At 40.6% G+C, this 16,968-nt stretch overlaps 2 protein-coding genes across 2 annotated transcripts in view; one reads left to right on the forward strand and one right to left on the reverse strand.

The window, feature by feature from the left end:
- The window catches only part of UCHL3 (ubiquitin C-terminal hydrolase L3), a 42,890-nt gene extending 37,904 nt beyond the window's left edge, over nucleotides 1-4,986 (reverse strand). Inside the window, exons 1-2 of the mRNA XM_071431066.1 lie at nucleotides 4,692-4,986; nucleotides 4,444-4,455 (exon numbers count right to left, since the gene is read on the reverse strand). Of these exons, the coding sequence (XP_071287167.1) occupies nucleotides 4,444-4,455; nucleotides 4,692-4,733 (54 nt within the window). The 5' untranslated portion in view covers nucleotides 4,734-4,986. The remainder of the gene's footprint in view (nucleotides 1-4,443; nucleotides 4,456-4,691) is intronic.
- A 3,716-nt stretch (nucleotides 4,987-8,702) lies between these two features.
- Nucleotides 8,703-16,269, forward strand: COMMD6 (COMM domain containing 6). Its single transcript, XM_071431067.1, has 7 exons — nucleotides 8,703-8,848; nucleotides 9,050-9,108; nucleotides 9,584-9,649; nucleotides 9,779-9,855; nucleotides 11,148-11,316; nucleotides 12,412-12,564; nucleotides 13,574-16,269. Exons 1-7 carry the CDS (start codon nucleotides 8,800-8,802, stop codon nucleotides 13,622-13,624), a joined length of 624 nt encoding a protein of 207 aa, XP_071287168.1. The 5' UTR covers nucleotides 8,703-8,799; the 3' UTR covers nucleotides 13,625-16,269.
- The last annotated feature ends 699 nt before the right edge of the window (nucleotides 16,270-16,968 follow it).

Consider the following 16,968-nt stretch of genomic DNA (forward strand, 5'->3'; position numbering starts at 1 on the left):
CTCTTTTCCCCTTTGTCTTCAACACAGTAAGGGTTTCCTTGTAACAAAAACTAAGAAACTGAGCAAAAAAGATCGTAAGAAGGACCAGAAGAGGCAAATACAAGTAGATGAATGAAATACATGTTTTTCATAGCTTTCAGTTACTGAAGAACATACGAAGACTGAGCTAAGGCAACCTTTCAACTATTCATATAAACACTACTGTAAACAATTGACAATTTTCCCTGTGCAACATATTCACCTATTTAAACTCAGTAAGAGGGCCACATAGCTGGAGATATTTTAAACTAGAAGAAGCCATTCACAAAGTGCTCTCACTGTCGTCACCTACAATTCCTTCATATTTATCCTTGTGCTTATTCTTTGCTATGCAGCATCACAGGCTCAACATTCCCCCTTTGCTGGCTCTGTGAAAGCCTTTCTGGGATTTTGTGTCTACAGAAAGACACAAACTGAATCCTGGTTTTCAACTCTCTGAGGCTACATGAGTAATAACAGGCTGTTTTCCAAGCATGTACACTATCTCCACTATTTTACACTCTGCTTGCCACAAAAGAGTTAAACTCCACTCCCTCACCTGAGAAAAAAAAAAAAAAAAAGGAAGTTTAGCTAGGCATTTTAGAAGGACATCTGTGTTTCTCCACAGCCAACATCCTTTCACACTAAGACAGCACCTCAGTACCTCATCTATAAGTGCTACCTTCCATAGCACTTCAGGAATTGTGCGCACCACATTTTCAATTATTTTGATCACTACAGCTTTTCTTTGGGAAAGCTTGTGGGATAGTGTTTCAGAGTCCAGGAAATGAAAAGATCTTTTACGAAGACTAAGTCCTCCTTCCAAGATACTTAATTCTTCTCTGTTTTTGCCTGACACCCTGAAGAGAGGTGTTCCATAAATGGATAAAGACTGGCTGTATCCAGTTTCTGACATTTGTTCTATGCTTTGTGAGCTTTATCGTCCCCGTAACTTTCAAGTCACAGCTGTCAATGGTTTCCTGAGCTAAAAGAATTTTCTTTATGCAGCTGACTCTCAATACCTTAATGGCTTAAAAAACTCAAAACCCCAAAGCCCCCCCAAAAAGTAGGATCAAAGTCCTACAAATAATGCTGGAAGGTAACTAAGAACCAACAACTAAGCCCTATGGGGCAAAAGCAACTCAAGCCACAGCCAACACTCAGCAGTCAAACTCTGAAGGCAGTGCTTGAGCTTCATAATCAGATGCAGTCAATTACTCTATCCTTATCTGGATCCAACGAGGGCATGAGTGGAAATGTTATGTTATTCAGGAAAGCAGGGATCTTTCTTAGAATGTGTAAGATGAAGAAAGGGAAAAGAGAATGAAAAAAGGTGGGACATCAAGAAAAATATCCACCCATACTTTTTGTTTATCTACACTTCCCAGACAATCCTTTGTGGGTTGTAAGCCGGACTGAAGTAACATTATGAGAAAGAACAATCAGCTTGTGTTCTGATCTTTTCACTCAAAAAAATTTACATGCAGTCCCATTTTGGTTTTTTTTCTCAGAAGAAATTGGGACCAAGATAACAAACATCATATAGATGGTAATTGAAAAACACAATTTCTGTGCCTTCTCTCAGGAAAATCCCCTAAGATAGCCAGGAAGGAGGGTAGCGCTGGTCATGTCAGGCCCCGACCAAAGGAAGGTCAAAGAGAAGAAACCATTCATTCCCTGTCATCACTGTACTCAAAATGGAGCTTTGGAAATGCTGAATCATCAACTCTTTCTGTATCAGAGGTAGACAACAATTCATTCTAACAGACTGGAGAAGTGAAGGAGAAAAAAAGTACTGTGACAATAACTTAGCACCCTATGGTACATTTAACTCCTGCCTTCACTCATTACAACCAGCACTGTGTGCTGCATTGAATGACTGTCTTCTCTCTTGAAAACATCATTACAGACACGTGGCACATTTCCACTGCCACTGGAAGTCTTAAAAGCTAAGAAAGAATATTCCTGTTTACCCTCAGCAGCCAGTTTCTGAACCTTCAAATAATTTTAACACATGTGTACAAAGAGAGGTTCTATACAGATTAAGGATTTACAAATTCCTGGACTTGTATTAGAATATAAACACCTTCAGATAGAGAAAATCTTCTGAGATATTTTTGAAAGACTTCACATACCTCTAACTGAGACATACCTTTTTTTTCCATTATCATCTGAATTTCTACCACAAAGACTGAAAGCCTCAAATTTACAGCCTATATTTTAAAACCAGAGAAGATACAGCATTGTAAGAACATACTAAAAGCAAATGAACCTGCATTTAGTACACTTCCTTACTAATTACTGTTAATAAGGGGAATAAAATTATTGGTAAAATAATCAAAACAGCATAAGCACTTGATGTAGTTCTAATTACAATCTAAGACAAAGAATCTATGCATCTTACAGGTCACTGGAATTTTTCTTTTGTTTAAGACTTCACTACCATACCTAGCAATAATTTTAACACTAACAAGAGTAGTATGCATAAGAGATAGTCTAACACTCAACTAAAAAAGCCAAATAACAAACCTGGAGAAGAAACACTTGGCACTTGGTTAGATGACTGACCAAATACATCTATTAAATGACGGCCAGACACGAATATTGCAGTTTTTACAGACAGACCATTGGGGCTTTTAATGCTAAAGACTTCTAGAATATTTTACAGAGCACAGTACAGAGTACTACAAGAAATGCCCATCCTTGCAATTAACTCAAGAGGATTTTCCAAAAATTAGTTACCAACTTCATTAAAATTTCAAAATACTATTATTGTTGTTTTAAACATAAGCAGGATATGAATAACTTATGACTAACAGCCCTGTTGCTACACAGTTCACCACTGTACTGATGAGATTAAAAGAACAATGATTAATAATGAAAGGTGCATCCTTATTCAACACCCACCTATTTATTATTTTTTTAATATACATCTCTCAGGCTGGATAATAACAATCCTGCTCAGTCAAGACTGGTAGTGAAGGAGGAAATCCAATTGGTTTCAAGTGGCCTTTTCTACACAGAAACAGTAACAAGAAAATCCTTGTGGAGTACAAATTCCTATTATCCATGATCATCTACAACAGCTACATCCATCACCAATGGGCAAAAAAAGATTAATTTTAAACACACTTAAAATTGTATATTTGACATCCCTTTAGGATTTTCTCCATACAACATAAACACATAGGGATACAAGATATTTCAGATGAAAGAATGTCACTATTTTCTCCTCCTCAATTTCTACTTTAAAGGTGGTCTTAATTTGTACCATGATGAGCTCATCTCACCATCTGGAAAGTCAGAAGAAAAAGTTAGATAATTAGAAGTTATTTATTCACTTATTCATTTAGTCACTTATTTTCTGGAATATAGTCTCTGAATTTCAAAATGAAAAAGTGGAAACTATAGCACGTGTTCAAGATGGGCCCCCAGGAAAGGCCATCAATTTTAACTCAGGAGATTGGGATTATAGACTTCTCAAATTGCTCCACAGCAGCAATACTGTAAGAATTGTAAAATTATTTGCCCTAGGAAACTATAACACACAAAATGACTGAGTATCAAATAACCCTTCACTCTCCTGCAGATGTAGTTTGTACATTACAGCAACCACAACAACAAAAAACCCAAACAAAACATCCTTCACACACAGAAATTCCCAGTTTCCAAAATATTCCAACAATATAGTTTTAAGAATACAATTTTGCTGCTGGAAGTTTCAGAGCCCTTTGGCTTAAACACCATCTTTAACATTATCAAGAGGCCTGCCTGAAATCAACAACTGACCATTAACACTATGCTCAAAATTGTCACTGAGAACATGATGCAGGGTTAGAGTATGTGTGATTTCCTTTCAGCCAGAGCTTATTTAGTGGCAGCATTGTTTTGTGTATTAGAACAAGCTTCCTTTCTCTAGCGTGGGTTCTACCACGCTAACAAAAACAGCAACAACCAATCACGCACATATTGTCATTAATAAGCAGGAAAGTGCAAATATGGTAAAATTACATTGTTTTTATGGCCAGCCAAAAAACTATGAGACTACAACACCATGATGCAAGCAGATCCATACATGTGCCCAAAGCCACCATGTACAGGTCCACACCGGGCACATGTTATATAAAAATTAATGTTTTAACCACTAATTAATGAATTAAAACCCACCTTGAAAAACATCAGAAATTTCATTACAGTAATAGCCAGGCCTCAACTATTCCTTTTTACTGTTCGTTTTTTTTTCATACAGTATCTTTACGGGAAAGGTTCCAGTGCGGTCCGACATGCCAAGACGAGCACAGACACGCGTAGAGAAGGAAGGGGGCACTCTCCTTGGACAAGACGGAGCCTTTACTACACGAAAACGAGAGGAGACGGGCCCAAAGCTGCAGAGTCTAAAGGTTACCTCAAATAGAAGCTTCTTACCTGATTCGTGACCTGAAAAGAAAGCAGAAAACAGAAAATAGTTAAGACTCAGTCGGATCCACAGAATGAGACCTTTCTCCAGCCCTACCTCCACCAGCCACCCCTGAAGAGGCGATGCGGTCCGGCGCGGCCCGGAGCCCTCTGCCCTCTCCCCTCCGCCATCCTCCCGCCAGCCCCACAGCAGGCAGGCTGTCGGGCGGGCAGCCCCCGCGCACGGCAGCGCCCCACTGCCCAGGCCGGGCACTCACGTCGGGGTTGGCCTCCAGGGGCAGCCAGCGATGGGGCTCCATGGCAGCGGCGGCGGCGGCGGATCCCGGTGCGGAGCTGGATGGACGCTTCAGCGCGGCTCTGACAGCGCCTCACGGTGCCGCCGCTCCTCAGCCCTGACCCAGGGACGCGTCACCGCGCCGCGCCTCGCAGGGGGGCCGGGCGAAGGAAGAAACACCGCCCGGCGCCCGCCCGAACCGCCGCGCCGCTTCGTACTGATGGCCGGGGCGGCTCGCCCGGCAGTGGCCGCCGTCCCCCCTTGGAGTGCTCCGGGCGGCGAGGCCCGGGAGATTCCCCCCTCCCCGCCCTCTTGGCTCCCCCGGCAATGGACTCTCCCAGCGGGGCAACGGGTGGTTCCTCTCCCGCGCCGCCGCCGGGGCCTGCGGGGCGCGCCGCAGCCGCCGGGGGGCGCGGCCGCTCGGGGGTCGGGGCACGGCGGGGGCCGGAGCCGGAGCCGGGCACGGTGGGGCCGCGGGAGCGCCCGCTAAGCGCCCCTGAAGCCCGGCCCCTCCGAAGCGGCCTCCAGCAGCTGAGCTGAGCCGCAGCGGGAAGGCATGGGCCGCGTTCGGCGAAATACGCTCGCCGGGGACAGGCCAGGCCACGGGGCGAGGCGGGACAAAGGGAGCCAGAGGAACTGCTGAGCAGCAGTGGCAGTAAATTACCCCCACGCCTCAGAATCACAGAATATTCTGAGTTGGAAGGGACCCACAAGGATCATGGAATCCAGCTCCCGGCCCTGCACAGAATGGGGCCCTGCACGTCCCCATGAGTCTCACCATGTGCCTGAGAGTATTGTCCAGACGATTCTTGAACTCTGCCAGGCTGGTGCTGTGACCACGTCCCTGAGGAGCCTTGTCCAGTGCCCAACCACCCTCTGGATGAAGAAACTTTTTCTGTTAGCTAACCTAAACCTCCTCTGACACAACTTCATGCCATTCCCTCAGGTCCTAGCACTGATTGCCAGAGAGAAAAGATCAGTGCCTGCTCCCCTGGCTTCATCTTGCCTGAGAAGACCTCAGTGTAGCAGCAAGGACTTGGGTGGTGAGGTCCTCATACATCTTGCTGAAAATTACTGCAAGATGTGTTAAACACGATTAAAAACATTTATCTTCTGTAGCTACAAATCCCATCATACTTCCCATCCCATTAAACATGGCATTTCTTGGCGTTTTGGCTAAGATGAAGCACAATCTAATACATATATACAGCGTGATTACATTTTATATATGTACACATACCAGATTTAGTGTTAATGCCCTCTTTCAAGTTATTTCAGAAAGGCTAAAAGGAACACATCATGGCATTGGTGAGGGCACACCTCCAGTACTGTGTCCATTCTAGAATCCACAGGGACATTGAGGTGCTGGAGCGAATCCAGGGAAGGGCAACAAAGCTGGTGAAGGGTCTGGGAGAGCACACCCTATGAGGCACAGCTGAGGGAGCTGGGGTTGCTTAACATGGAAAAAAAGGAGGCTCGGGGCAGGGGGGAAACCTTATTACTCTTTACAGCTATTTGGAAAGAGAATGTAGACAGGTCAGGGTCAGGCTCTTTGCCACAGATAGGCAGACAAGCCAAAATCCATTCATATTTCACCAACTTCTGTTCCAAATTAAAAAATTTAATGTATATTTATTTGCCAATGAAAATAAACAAAAATATTTTAAAATTTTGGCAAACGATTTTGTAATTACCTAACCACTGAGATATTAAACTTCAGCTCCCATCTCTACATGTTGGAGATGGAAAGTAAGAAAAGAAAAGTACCATAATGAATATTAGTCATAGTGCTAAGGGCACTACTGAGAGATTTAATGAAATTGTAATATAAAATAATATTTAAAGTTCTCTAGATAACAAAGTATGTATTAAGAGTTTAGTAAGTTAAGAACAAAGAGATTGTTAAGTCCTCAGCATCAGAGACAGATCTCAGTGATGCATACATTGCCAGTATTTTGACAACCATGAGATCGTAAAAACATAGACTACTCAAAATCATTTGCACACTTAATTAGATACTTTAGAAGGGAGAGGCCAAGATCAGACAGGTCATAAATGTATAAGGCTCATAAAAACACACCATGTTCCATAATGATTAGTCTTTTTCTGAAATATATTACAGATTCTGATGCTTGAAAGATAGGCTGGAAACAAATGCTCACAGACCGATGTCTAATAGAGGAGGCATTTGTTTGTTGCAGCACTGATGGTGAGGGGATTTCTCCACCTAACTCACTCACCTTTGTCAAGTGCAGTGGTGTATCTATACAGTAAGTGTTGCTTAGTGTCACTATGTCACTACAACATCATTACATACACACCAGAATTAATTTACACAGTATGATCTCATGGTTATTAGATCGTTCTTTTGCACTGTGCTTGCATCTCCTCAGTTTGGGGGTCATCAGGGGTCTCTGATGAAGGCTTCCAAGGTCTTCTTCGCATCTGAACTTTTCAGCTTTGTCTTTGGAGCATGCACAGTTATGGTGTTCCTTGGTCTGTCAGGTCTGAACTGGCCTAAATTCTTTGTTTTGTGGCTAATTGGCTTTGTACTAACCAGTTTTTCACTAATGCTATACTTATCAATCTCTAAAGCTACCCACTTGGCGAGTTTTTTCTTCTTTCTTTGTCTATTCAGCATCAAGCAACTAGTTAATCATATACTAGCATTACATTGTAAAAAAACCCTATAATTCAGGTTATATAGATATATAAAAAGTCATGATTTAACTTATATAGATATATCAGGTCATATAGATATATCAGGTTGTATTGATATACAAAAAGTCATGATTTAGGTTATATTGATATCTTATAATTCAAGCTATATAAGCACCTTGTAACTTTAATCTAAGTTTTATAGGCATCAATTCTTTTATTAACACTTACTGACAATACATAGATTTAGTCAGCACTGCTGTGGGACGAGTTATATTTTACTATTGTCACAGCCTCAGAATAGATCTACTGAGATTATGACATTAATCTCTCTATATATATTAAAAGACTAAAAGCAAATGTAAATCTGATACTAGAGAAGTGTAAAAGTATTATTTTTACAAGTGAAACTGCTGAAGGGTTAGTGTTGCTTTAGTACTCCAGCCACAGTCCAAACTTTATTAATATCAGTATGAAATGCTTATTGAACACAGTTCTGTTTGTAGTTTTACAAAAGGTGGTTATTTCCCCATAAAGCTGAAGTTTGCCTGCACAAGTTTACCTATACATAGTTCACCTACACAAGTCGCCCCCAAACCACACAGTTTATTTGAAGGTGTATGGGCTGATTCCAGAGTCCACCTGTACAGGGCATGGTCATTCGGTACCAAGTTACCCTACGTGGAGCACGCACACAGAACAGGCATCAGCTCCCCTGCGAACACAGGCTGAGGAAGATGGAGCTGTTCAGCCCAGAGAACAAAAAGTCGTGTGGAAACCTCATGGCAACCTTCCAGTGTGTGAAGGGGACATACATGGAGGCCAGAGAGGGATTCTTCGTCAGGAAATGTAGTGACAGGGCGAGAGGGAATGGGTGGGTACGAACTGAAGATGGGGAGATTTGGTTTAGATATTAGGAAGAAATTCCTTACTGCGAAGGAGGTGAGGCACTGGAATACTTTGCCCAGAGAGGTTGTGAATCCGTGAAATGCTCGAGATCAGGTTGGATGGGACAACCTGATCTAGTGGGAGGTGTCCCTGCCCATGGCAAGGGATTGGGGCTGGATGATCTCTAGGGCCGCTTCCAACCCATTAGCATTTTATGGTTTTATGATTTGCGTGCCTGCGCCTTTGACAACGAGCACCAAGAAAACCCTATCAGCAAACCACTCTCAGGGCACAACGTGTTGCGCCAGCCGAGCGTGCCTCGCTCCGGAGCGGTTCTGCCCTTCCCCACCTTCCCGCAGCCGCTCCCGCATCCCGCTCCGTGAGGGCGGGAGCAGCAGCAGCGCGGCGGGAGGAGCGCGTGCTCCCCGCGCCGCAGCCAATCAGCGCGGCGCCGCTGCCGCTGCCTCGCTCTGGGGGCGCTGGGAGCCAATCAGCGCGGCGAGCGCCGTGTGGCGGAAGCCGGGGCTCGGCAGGCGCGCGGCGCCATGGCCGGCGGCTCCGCGGGCGCGCTCGCGAGGGCACTGGTGGCGCTCGGTGAGGGCAGCAGGGAGCCGGGGGGAGGAGTAGGGGGCGAGGGCAGCCGCAGCTTTCTTTAGGGGCATGTAGGTTAAAATTGACTGAGTTCGGTGAAGGTAAATGCATGCGTGATGGCCTAGGCATTCTTCAGGGAAAGATTGGATTTATTACTGTAACATTTTATTCATGTATTTGCTTCTGATCGCTGCTGTTTTTTAGATGGTGGTGGTGCAGCAGATAAGATTCGTTTAATACCTCAGGACTTTTTTGCAGAGCTGGTAAGTAGGGCGATAAATGGGATGGGGAAGGGCTTCTAGCACTCCAGGAAGCCTTTTTATTTAAGCTCTTTTAGGTTTTGTGTGATGCAGAGGGAGCCTTGACTTGACTCATGAAACAGATCAGTCCTGCTAAGAGTAATGGGTTTGATTTAAATTAATGTTTTTATCACAGAAGACTTCTAAGCATCTATTTTTGTCTATCATTCAAGTAGTATATCAAGGTAGCTGGTCTAAAAAACATTTGGCTTGTCTACTGTAGTGCTTGAACAATTAATATGAAACTGGTGTGTTAATTAGCAATAGTGAGGTAGAAACTAAAGTCTTGGTTTGGTTCATTTTCTTTCCTTGGCTTTGATGGTATTTTAATATCAGTCATTTCAATTACTTCAGTCTTTACTCTGCACTCTTCACTCTTTTTGTCCATTTTTGTATCAACAATGTCTTCAAACATGTTTTTTTTTTTTTTTCCCCACAGTGTGAACAAATAATTCAGCATCTGAACCATAAGATCCCAGGTATAAATACAGCTGAATTGTGTCAGGTAAGTTGGCACACCAGCTCTTGTGAATTCCCAACTTGGTGTGGGGTTTCTTGTGTGTTTGTATATACAAAGATGGTTTTACTAATGCATAATTTATTATTTGTAATTATTTGAACATTCTGTTTCTAGAGAATTCAAACATCGGGGGTTGACATTAATATTGGTGACCTGGCAAAAGTAGCTAACACTCTTTCATTTCTATTTAGGTAAGCACAAAATAATTTACTTTACACCATGTCTTTTCCTTCCATCACAACTTAATGGTGCTAGAGAAAATTATATCAAATGTCAGTATAAAATGAACTGATTTGGGAAAAAGACAAAAGTTTGTAAGTATCAGTACACAGAAAAGAGCACCTGTGTTTAGTTTGATTATTAACAAGTGTAGTTACTTAATATACAGTATCACTTTTTGTAATTAAAAAATAAGAGGAAATGGTTCTGAGATGGCTGTCTGCAAGCTCTAGACCTAGTGGCAAGATAGAGGAAGTTAAGCTCAGTTTTAAAGCTAAGTCAGCTGGGCTTTTGACAATCCTGGAAAAAGCTGGGCTTTTGCTCATCCTGGAAAAAGTGTATTTTAAAAACTTCTTGTTTCTTGGAGATCAGAAATCAGCATGGGTGCCTTTTTGAAGAATACAGAACTTATAATATTGCATTCTGCCATGAGTTGAGTTTTTAAGGTAGTATTTTTAGTTTATAAATTTTTCTATTTTTAGAAAGATAAAATTTTCAAGATCTTGCTTGTTTTTTAAATATCTACTATCTAAACATCTTATGTAACATTAATACAATTCAGGAAAATATACCAGTAGAAATTTAAAATACTACTTTTCCATCTATAAAATAGAACATCTGAAGTTATATTCAACCATGCTACTTGGAGGACCAACTTACTTTCTCTTGTATTGATGCCTCTTTAAGAGGAGTGAACCTGCATGAGCAAACACAGAGTAGGATTTTTTTGTGTACTTGTTTCTGTAGAGGAAATCAAGAGGCAGTTTTCCTTTAGACTTGCTGCCTTTTCATTGAAGGGTTCGTGGTGTCACTTGACTCCGTTAGTTGCCGTTATACTGTGACCTACAAGTCCTTACTTTTGATGGTACTTCAGTTCCACCTGCTGAGTGTTTAATTAAATTGAGTTGTTTCTAAAATAATGATACTGTTTAACTCTCTACACACACCCCTCACTGACTTGTGCCTTCTTCCAGCTGCTACAGCACTTGGAGGCTGTGGTAATTTTTGGTTTGATGTTGGATGTTGTGCAAGCCCAGCGAAGCTAGGCCTTTGTATATTAAGGCATATTAAGTTCATGTTGTTTTTTGCACATGGATGCGGATGATCAGTAACATTCTGGGGAAAAAAATCACAGGCTGCTGAATTCCTTTAAAGTACATGTAAGGTAGAAATAAAAGCCGTCTCTTTGGGGTGAAATGAGGAATTGTATTAAATTGGTGGAGATTGAAATTGATGCAGTGATTTCTGGATGTATCTATTATAGTACAGCAGCCAGGAACAACCTCTCTACAGAGGAACTCGTCACCTCCTTGGGCAGCGGCGTCAGCACTCTGCCAAAACACGCGCTTCAGGTTATTCGGCACGTGTGGAACGAGCAGGGCAAAGCCATTGCTGGGTCAGAAGATGCAAGAACGACGGCCACAGTGGGGCAGGTAACTAAAGGACAAAGTGCTGCTGAGCTGATGGTGAACGTCTCAGACATGTCAGTGTCTCACTGTGTGTGTTGTGTTGTGTTGTCAGGCAGGCAGAGGTAGAGATAGGCTGCTGAAAGCTTTCCTACCTGTGTGCACAGTTATATGTTGCCAAATACCTACGCAGATAAAGCAGCATATGCAATAAAGGCTGTCTGCATGCTGAACAGTTTTGTAATATTATTGTTTGGATGATAAAGTCACATTTTCTACCTTTTTAAAAATTCATGTTTTGTAGTACTCTTAGGGAAGATGAATGGCAGTCAGTCTGGCAGACTGTTGTATTAGCTCATTATGTAAATCTGTTGTAAGTGTAAATTGTTCTTTAAAGTTGTTAACACCAGCACTTGACTGCTCATTCTTTCTCTCCCTTAAATTTAAATATTATTTTTAAAGATACTTTCTGTCAGTTTCCAGCATTCTGTTTTTGCTTGAAAAAATAGCAATCTGTTTATGTTTCAAGATTTTTTTTTCTGACAGCAGTTTAAAAGAGTATAGAAGTAGGAAAGGAGAATCTTTTTCTGAGGCTTGATATAAACTTCTAAAGGCTCTTCTTCACAAAAGGCTAAAAATTATAACTTACTTGTCTGAAATGTATCTGTTATGTACTTGGATTTATCTAAAATGTAGTTATGAAGTGCCATAATTTTTTTCTATTATTGCTATTCTGAATTATTTGGTCTAGGCTTAGAAACTTCTGATTTAGAAACTTCTAAAAAAAAGAAAACATGACAAAAACCTGCTTGCCTGGGTGAACTCTGTGGCTTAAGCTCCTCTTACTAGAATTTTAAGAAGAGTGTACTTGTCTGTTGATTGTACTTGAATAAGGAAAACAGATCAAGTGAAATAACTTATTAAATACTTATTTATTCACCGTTAAATGGAAGGGCAGATCATTTGTAGTCACAGTAATACCTGAATGCTTATGTTTGTTTTCCATTTAGGTAAGATCTCTTGATGTCCTGTATTGTCTGTGAACTATCCCTCCAAGTGAATAGCAATGTGGGGGTAGATCTCTGTCTATGACACTATTTCCAATGATTTTCATCTTTGTAGTTTGTAGATATGAAATGGAAGCTGGGAGTTGCCATGAGCTCTGACACCTGCAGGTCTCTGAAGTACCCCTATGTCACAGTGACACTAACAGTGGCAGACCCTTCAGGACAAATAACAGACAAATCTTTTGAAATGACGATCCCACAGTTCAAGGTCTGTCCTGAGTGTTACTTGAATGTTCAGTCTCCTAAAAACAGCAGTGCCATTGTTGGGAGGGTCAGCTGTACACCCTGGTGCATATGTTTGTGCTGCTTGTTTACTCGTACAGTCATGCAAACAGGAACATTAAATAACTATTTAAAACACAGAATACTTCTTAGAACTTCTTTAGTTCTACCTCACTTAGCTGAAAATGTTAATTGAGCAGTAATTGGTCATTTCTCCTACAAATAAACTAACAACTAAAGACATGAAATCTTTTAGAGCTTGCCAGCTATCATTCTGCCATGTTAAAAGTTCAGAGAATGTTTTTGATCTACAGAACTGTTCCCCAGCCTCAAAATCTAAAACTCGGCTTAAGCCTAACAATTGCTAATGATTAGGAATGGAGATCAGTCTGCTTTATCACCACTGACTCTTAATTGCTGTGTCTGCATCTATGAATTTATGTAACTTTAGTTTTGCATAAACATGGCACTTGTATTGTGATTCCTGATTAAAGGGTCAATGCATCACCTAGAATATCATACAAATGTAATTAGATCCTTGGAATTTGATTGGCAGAAATTTGAGAAGGATATTCTGAATCTTCGAGTGTTGTGAAATGTTGTATTTATTCTGGTTGAAGCCTATTTGATAATTTGTTCTTCAGCTACTTCAGGAAATGAATGCCACATTTGAGAAGTCTGGATTATTTCAGCTGGGAGTAGAAACATTTGTGTGAGAGGGGTTTTTTTATTTTATTTTTATGGCATGACAGCTACTTTTTACTTTTCCTATTAATAGGCAAGCCCATGCTAATAAGGCATCACCTTCATAGGTTTCATAGTTAATGTGTTCAAATGCCAACCAGCCCACAGAAAGGAAAACAGATATTTTCAGTTCAAGCTGTGCATTGAAAGTGAGAAATATGGACAGTATTTTTTGTCTAACACATTAGTTTAAACTGCAGTTTGAGCTTTTCTTCAAGCAACTGAAATTTGTCTAAATTCTTGCTTTTTAGAATTTCTCCAGACAGTTCAAGGAAATGGCATCTGTTCTTGAAACAGTTTGAAGGGAACTTTTATTTCCAGTGACATGTTGGAGAAGATCAAGTAAACTTTCCATTCTGCATAGGGAATAAAGTGCCATTGTTCAGCAAGGTATGTATCCTTGTCTTCTTGACAGGATTTGGTCAGCATCACCCTTGCATTGCTGTGAAGATTTCTTCGCTTTTGATTACCTGAAGTCAGCTCTGCAGTGTTTGTGAGAACGTGTCCAGCTTTGCTCATCCTGGTACACAGAAGATCAGGATGTGTATGGAGAAGCATCTCTGTAGACTTCCTAATATCCACATAAGAAACTATACACTAAATTCTGTATTGCATAAAGACACCTGAAAATGTTGACTGGGAAGGTACTGAGAGAAGTGTAAATCTCATATTAATATTTTTATCTGTAAAATTAGGATGGGTTTGGACTCAACAGTATTATTACATATAAGGAGAATATGAAGTTACAAGCATACAGCTACTCTTGAGGAATAGCATTGTTGGGTTGTTGATTGCAGCTATTTGCAGATCTGGCTTCCAGTCTTTTCATAACTGGAGACTGTACTTGTCCTAACAACTTGTTGATTTCAAATATTTATTTCCCACCACCTAGGCTTATAAAGACTGAATGAATGCATTAAGCTTTTTCAGAGACCCAAAATTCTCTGAAACGAAGCCCAGAGGCTAATTTTACATAAAAGTAGAAAGGAAAGTTAATTCAAAACTATTTTAATGGGTTTTTGTTTTTCATTTCATCCATTGTTAATCTGTGGCATTCTGCTTGATGTTTTGGTCTAAAGTCTTCTTTCTAATTAAATTAAAATATTGATTTAGTTACTTCAACCTCTGAACTAGAAAAGTCAAGAGAAAACTTGAAAATTCTGTCTGGAGAGGTAGCCAAGCACATCAGAGAAAGGACCACACTAAAAGATTTTTTAGAGTGTTGCATTGTAACAGGCAGCCACTGGACTGTGTTCTGCATGTTGCCCTAAGAAGGTGTCCTAACCAACAAAATTTTGACTTTGATGTTGAAAATGGGGGCATTTTAAAGAGGAGTGATTAATCCAATGTGCTTGTATGCTCGCCTCTTATTTTTTTTTCCTTGAATATTCCATAAAACAAAACACACTGCAAATATTATGGGATGTAATGAAAGCAATACTGTTGCATCTCCAGATGTACTGGTGGTGTAGTAGAACAAGTAAATCTGAAGAGAGATAATTCACACTGATAAGCAGATTGAAGTTTCTGCTTCAACTTCAGGCTGGCAGGGACTGCCCAGCTTTGCTGGGACAGATCCTCAAAGGATTTCAGGCCCACTTAAAATGTGAACATCTACTCTACCTTTCTAAGTCAAATCTGTTTTTTAAATTAACATTTGTAAGAGCTGGCTGAAAGTCATTGTTACAGGTTATGCCTGCCTTTTTGTGCTGAGAAAATAAACTGCAGCACATTGTGTGTGCTGCATATGCTCCAATCCTTTCAGGAATGCCCCTATTTTAGGCATTATGCATGATGCTTAAAAACAGTACTTGGAATTGATTAGAAACCTAAATAAGTGAAACAGTATTGGCTTTGACAAAAGTTTTTAGCCATGACCATGGATCTGGATAATACTTTTATTTTGTGCTGGTTGAAGTCTGAGGTGTCTGCTTTGTGGCTGGGGAGTGCAGATTGGTCTTTTCTGGGACGCTCCTGGTGTAGTGGCACAAAATGCTCTTGGGAGCACACTTCCCCTTTGCCTCTTCCCTTGTCTCTCTGCAGGGGCTCAGGCTGAAGGATAGAGCAAACAAATGTGTATGGAAAAGTGATGTGAGCAGCTGATTTCTTTTGTTGTTGTTTTTTACTTTGCAGAAGTTGGAGTGTAAGGCTGCTATAACTGGAAAACATTGTCATGCTTTGGCCTAGTGAATTAATTGTTGTACATCAATGCAAGAGTTCCAGAAAAAATAAGGTTGTCTTTTTTTTTTTAGTAAAGCTGGAGCCTTACAAATAACTTCCTCTGTGTTCTAATGCACATAAATTCTTCATATAGCTGGAAATACTTGTGCCTTCATTGGAACTGCATGGAAAAAAACATTTAATTAATCATGTCTTAACAATTCAGGAGATGTTGGAAGGTAATGAGGAAACACCCAGTTAGCATTTTTGCTTGCTCCATCAGCAAGAGGAGAAAGTTGTCAGCCTTTACAAAGACTTTTATTTTGTCAAGTCGGATATTCTAGAAGTATTGATGAATATTTTTTTAAATGTCCCTGAATTCCAGCATTTTGTAATTCTGGCTGGAAGATGCTTGGACATGTATACTATACTAATTTACTGTCTTGAGAATTTTCAGAGGAGTTATGATTTAAAGTTGGCTGTGTACTCAAACCTTTGAAATGTGTCCTGATCACTATCAGCAGGAGTTCCTCTACTGAGTAATGGAAGAATTAAGTATTTTATTAAAAGGAAACCAAACAAAAAACTTTAGTTTTAAGGGTAGCAATACTAATATGTCCAAACAAGCTGGTGATTTGTCTATATGTGCAGAAACCAGATCTTTTCAAAGAAAATCAGGAGTCCTTATGTGTTCTTAATTCTTATTGTTGATTAATAGAAATTGTATAACATGAATATTTTTGTAAGTCCACAGACAGTGATTAAACATGTAGGTAATAACGACAAAGCTTGTCTGTGTTTTGTTTTAAGCCTGCTGCATGGAAGTTTGTCTAGCAAATACTGCAGTGAGTAAAGTTCAGGACTTAAAAGTGACTAAATTTCTTTCCCTATTGAATTAGGATGAAGATCAGACATATGCAGTCTTTCTCTGTGACGGGGTACCAAGGAGTTAATGGGTAACTGCAGGCTGCGAGGGCTCTTTGTATCAATTACTGAAAGCTAGACAAAATGTTGTATTGAACCAGGAAAAGGCAGAGGACACATGAGAGAAATGAAATTTTGCAGGAAATTACATTCAAGTGATTTTTTCCTTAGCTGTATTTAGGAGACAAGTAAACATTTTATTCTTTTCAACATTTGCCTACAACAGAGCAGGAGGAAGGAAGGGGGGGGTGGTGTCTTGCGCGGTCAACAAATTCAGGGGAGGGAATAATGAAGGAATGTCCTAGCCATGAGTGTTGTCTTCGTTACATGACTTTTGTTTTTTTCCCCATACAGTTCAAACACACCAGCACACTTGCAGAAAGCTATTTTGTAGGAAGCTCCACAGGAGGAGTGCACAAATGGCTGGACTATGTCTGTGCATTAGTGTTTTTTATATTTAGCTTCTGCACACTTAGGCCAAGCAAAAGCATGTCTCTGTTTCTGCTTCCATAAAATTGTACTGCCTCTCTTTAACCACATTTTGTGGGTATGTGACCTTGCT

The sequence above is a fragment of the Agelaius tricolor genome, unplaced genomic scaffold (assembly GCF_023055355.1).
Source record: "Agelaius tricolor isolate 1412-34295 unplaced genomic scaffold, bAgeTri1.0.p SCAF_7, whole genome shotgun sequence".
In the NCBI taxonomy this organism is placed as follows: domain Eukaryota; kingdom Metazoa; phylum Chordata; class Aves; order Passeriformes; family Icteridae; genus Agelaius; species Agelaius tricolor.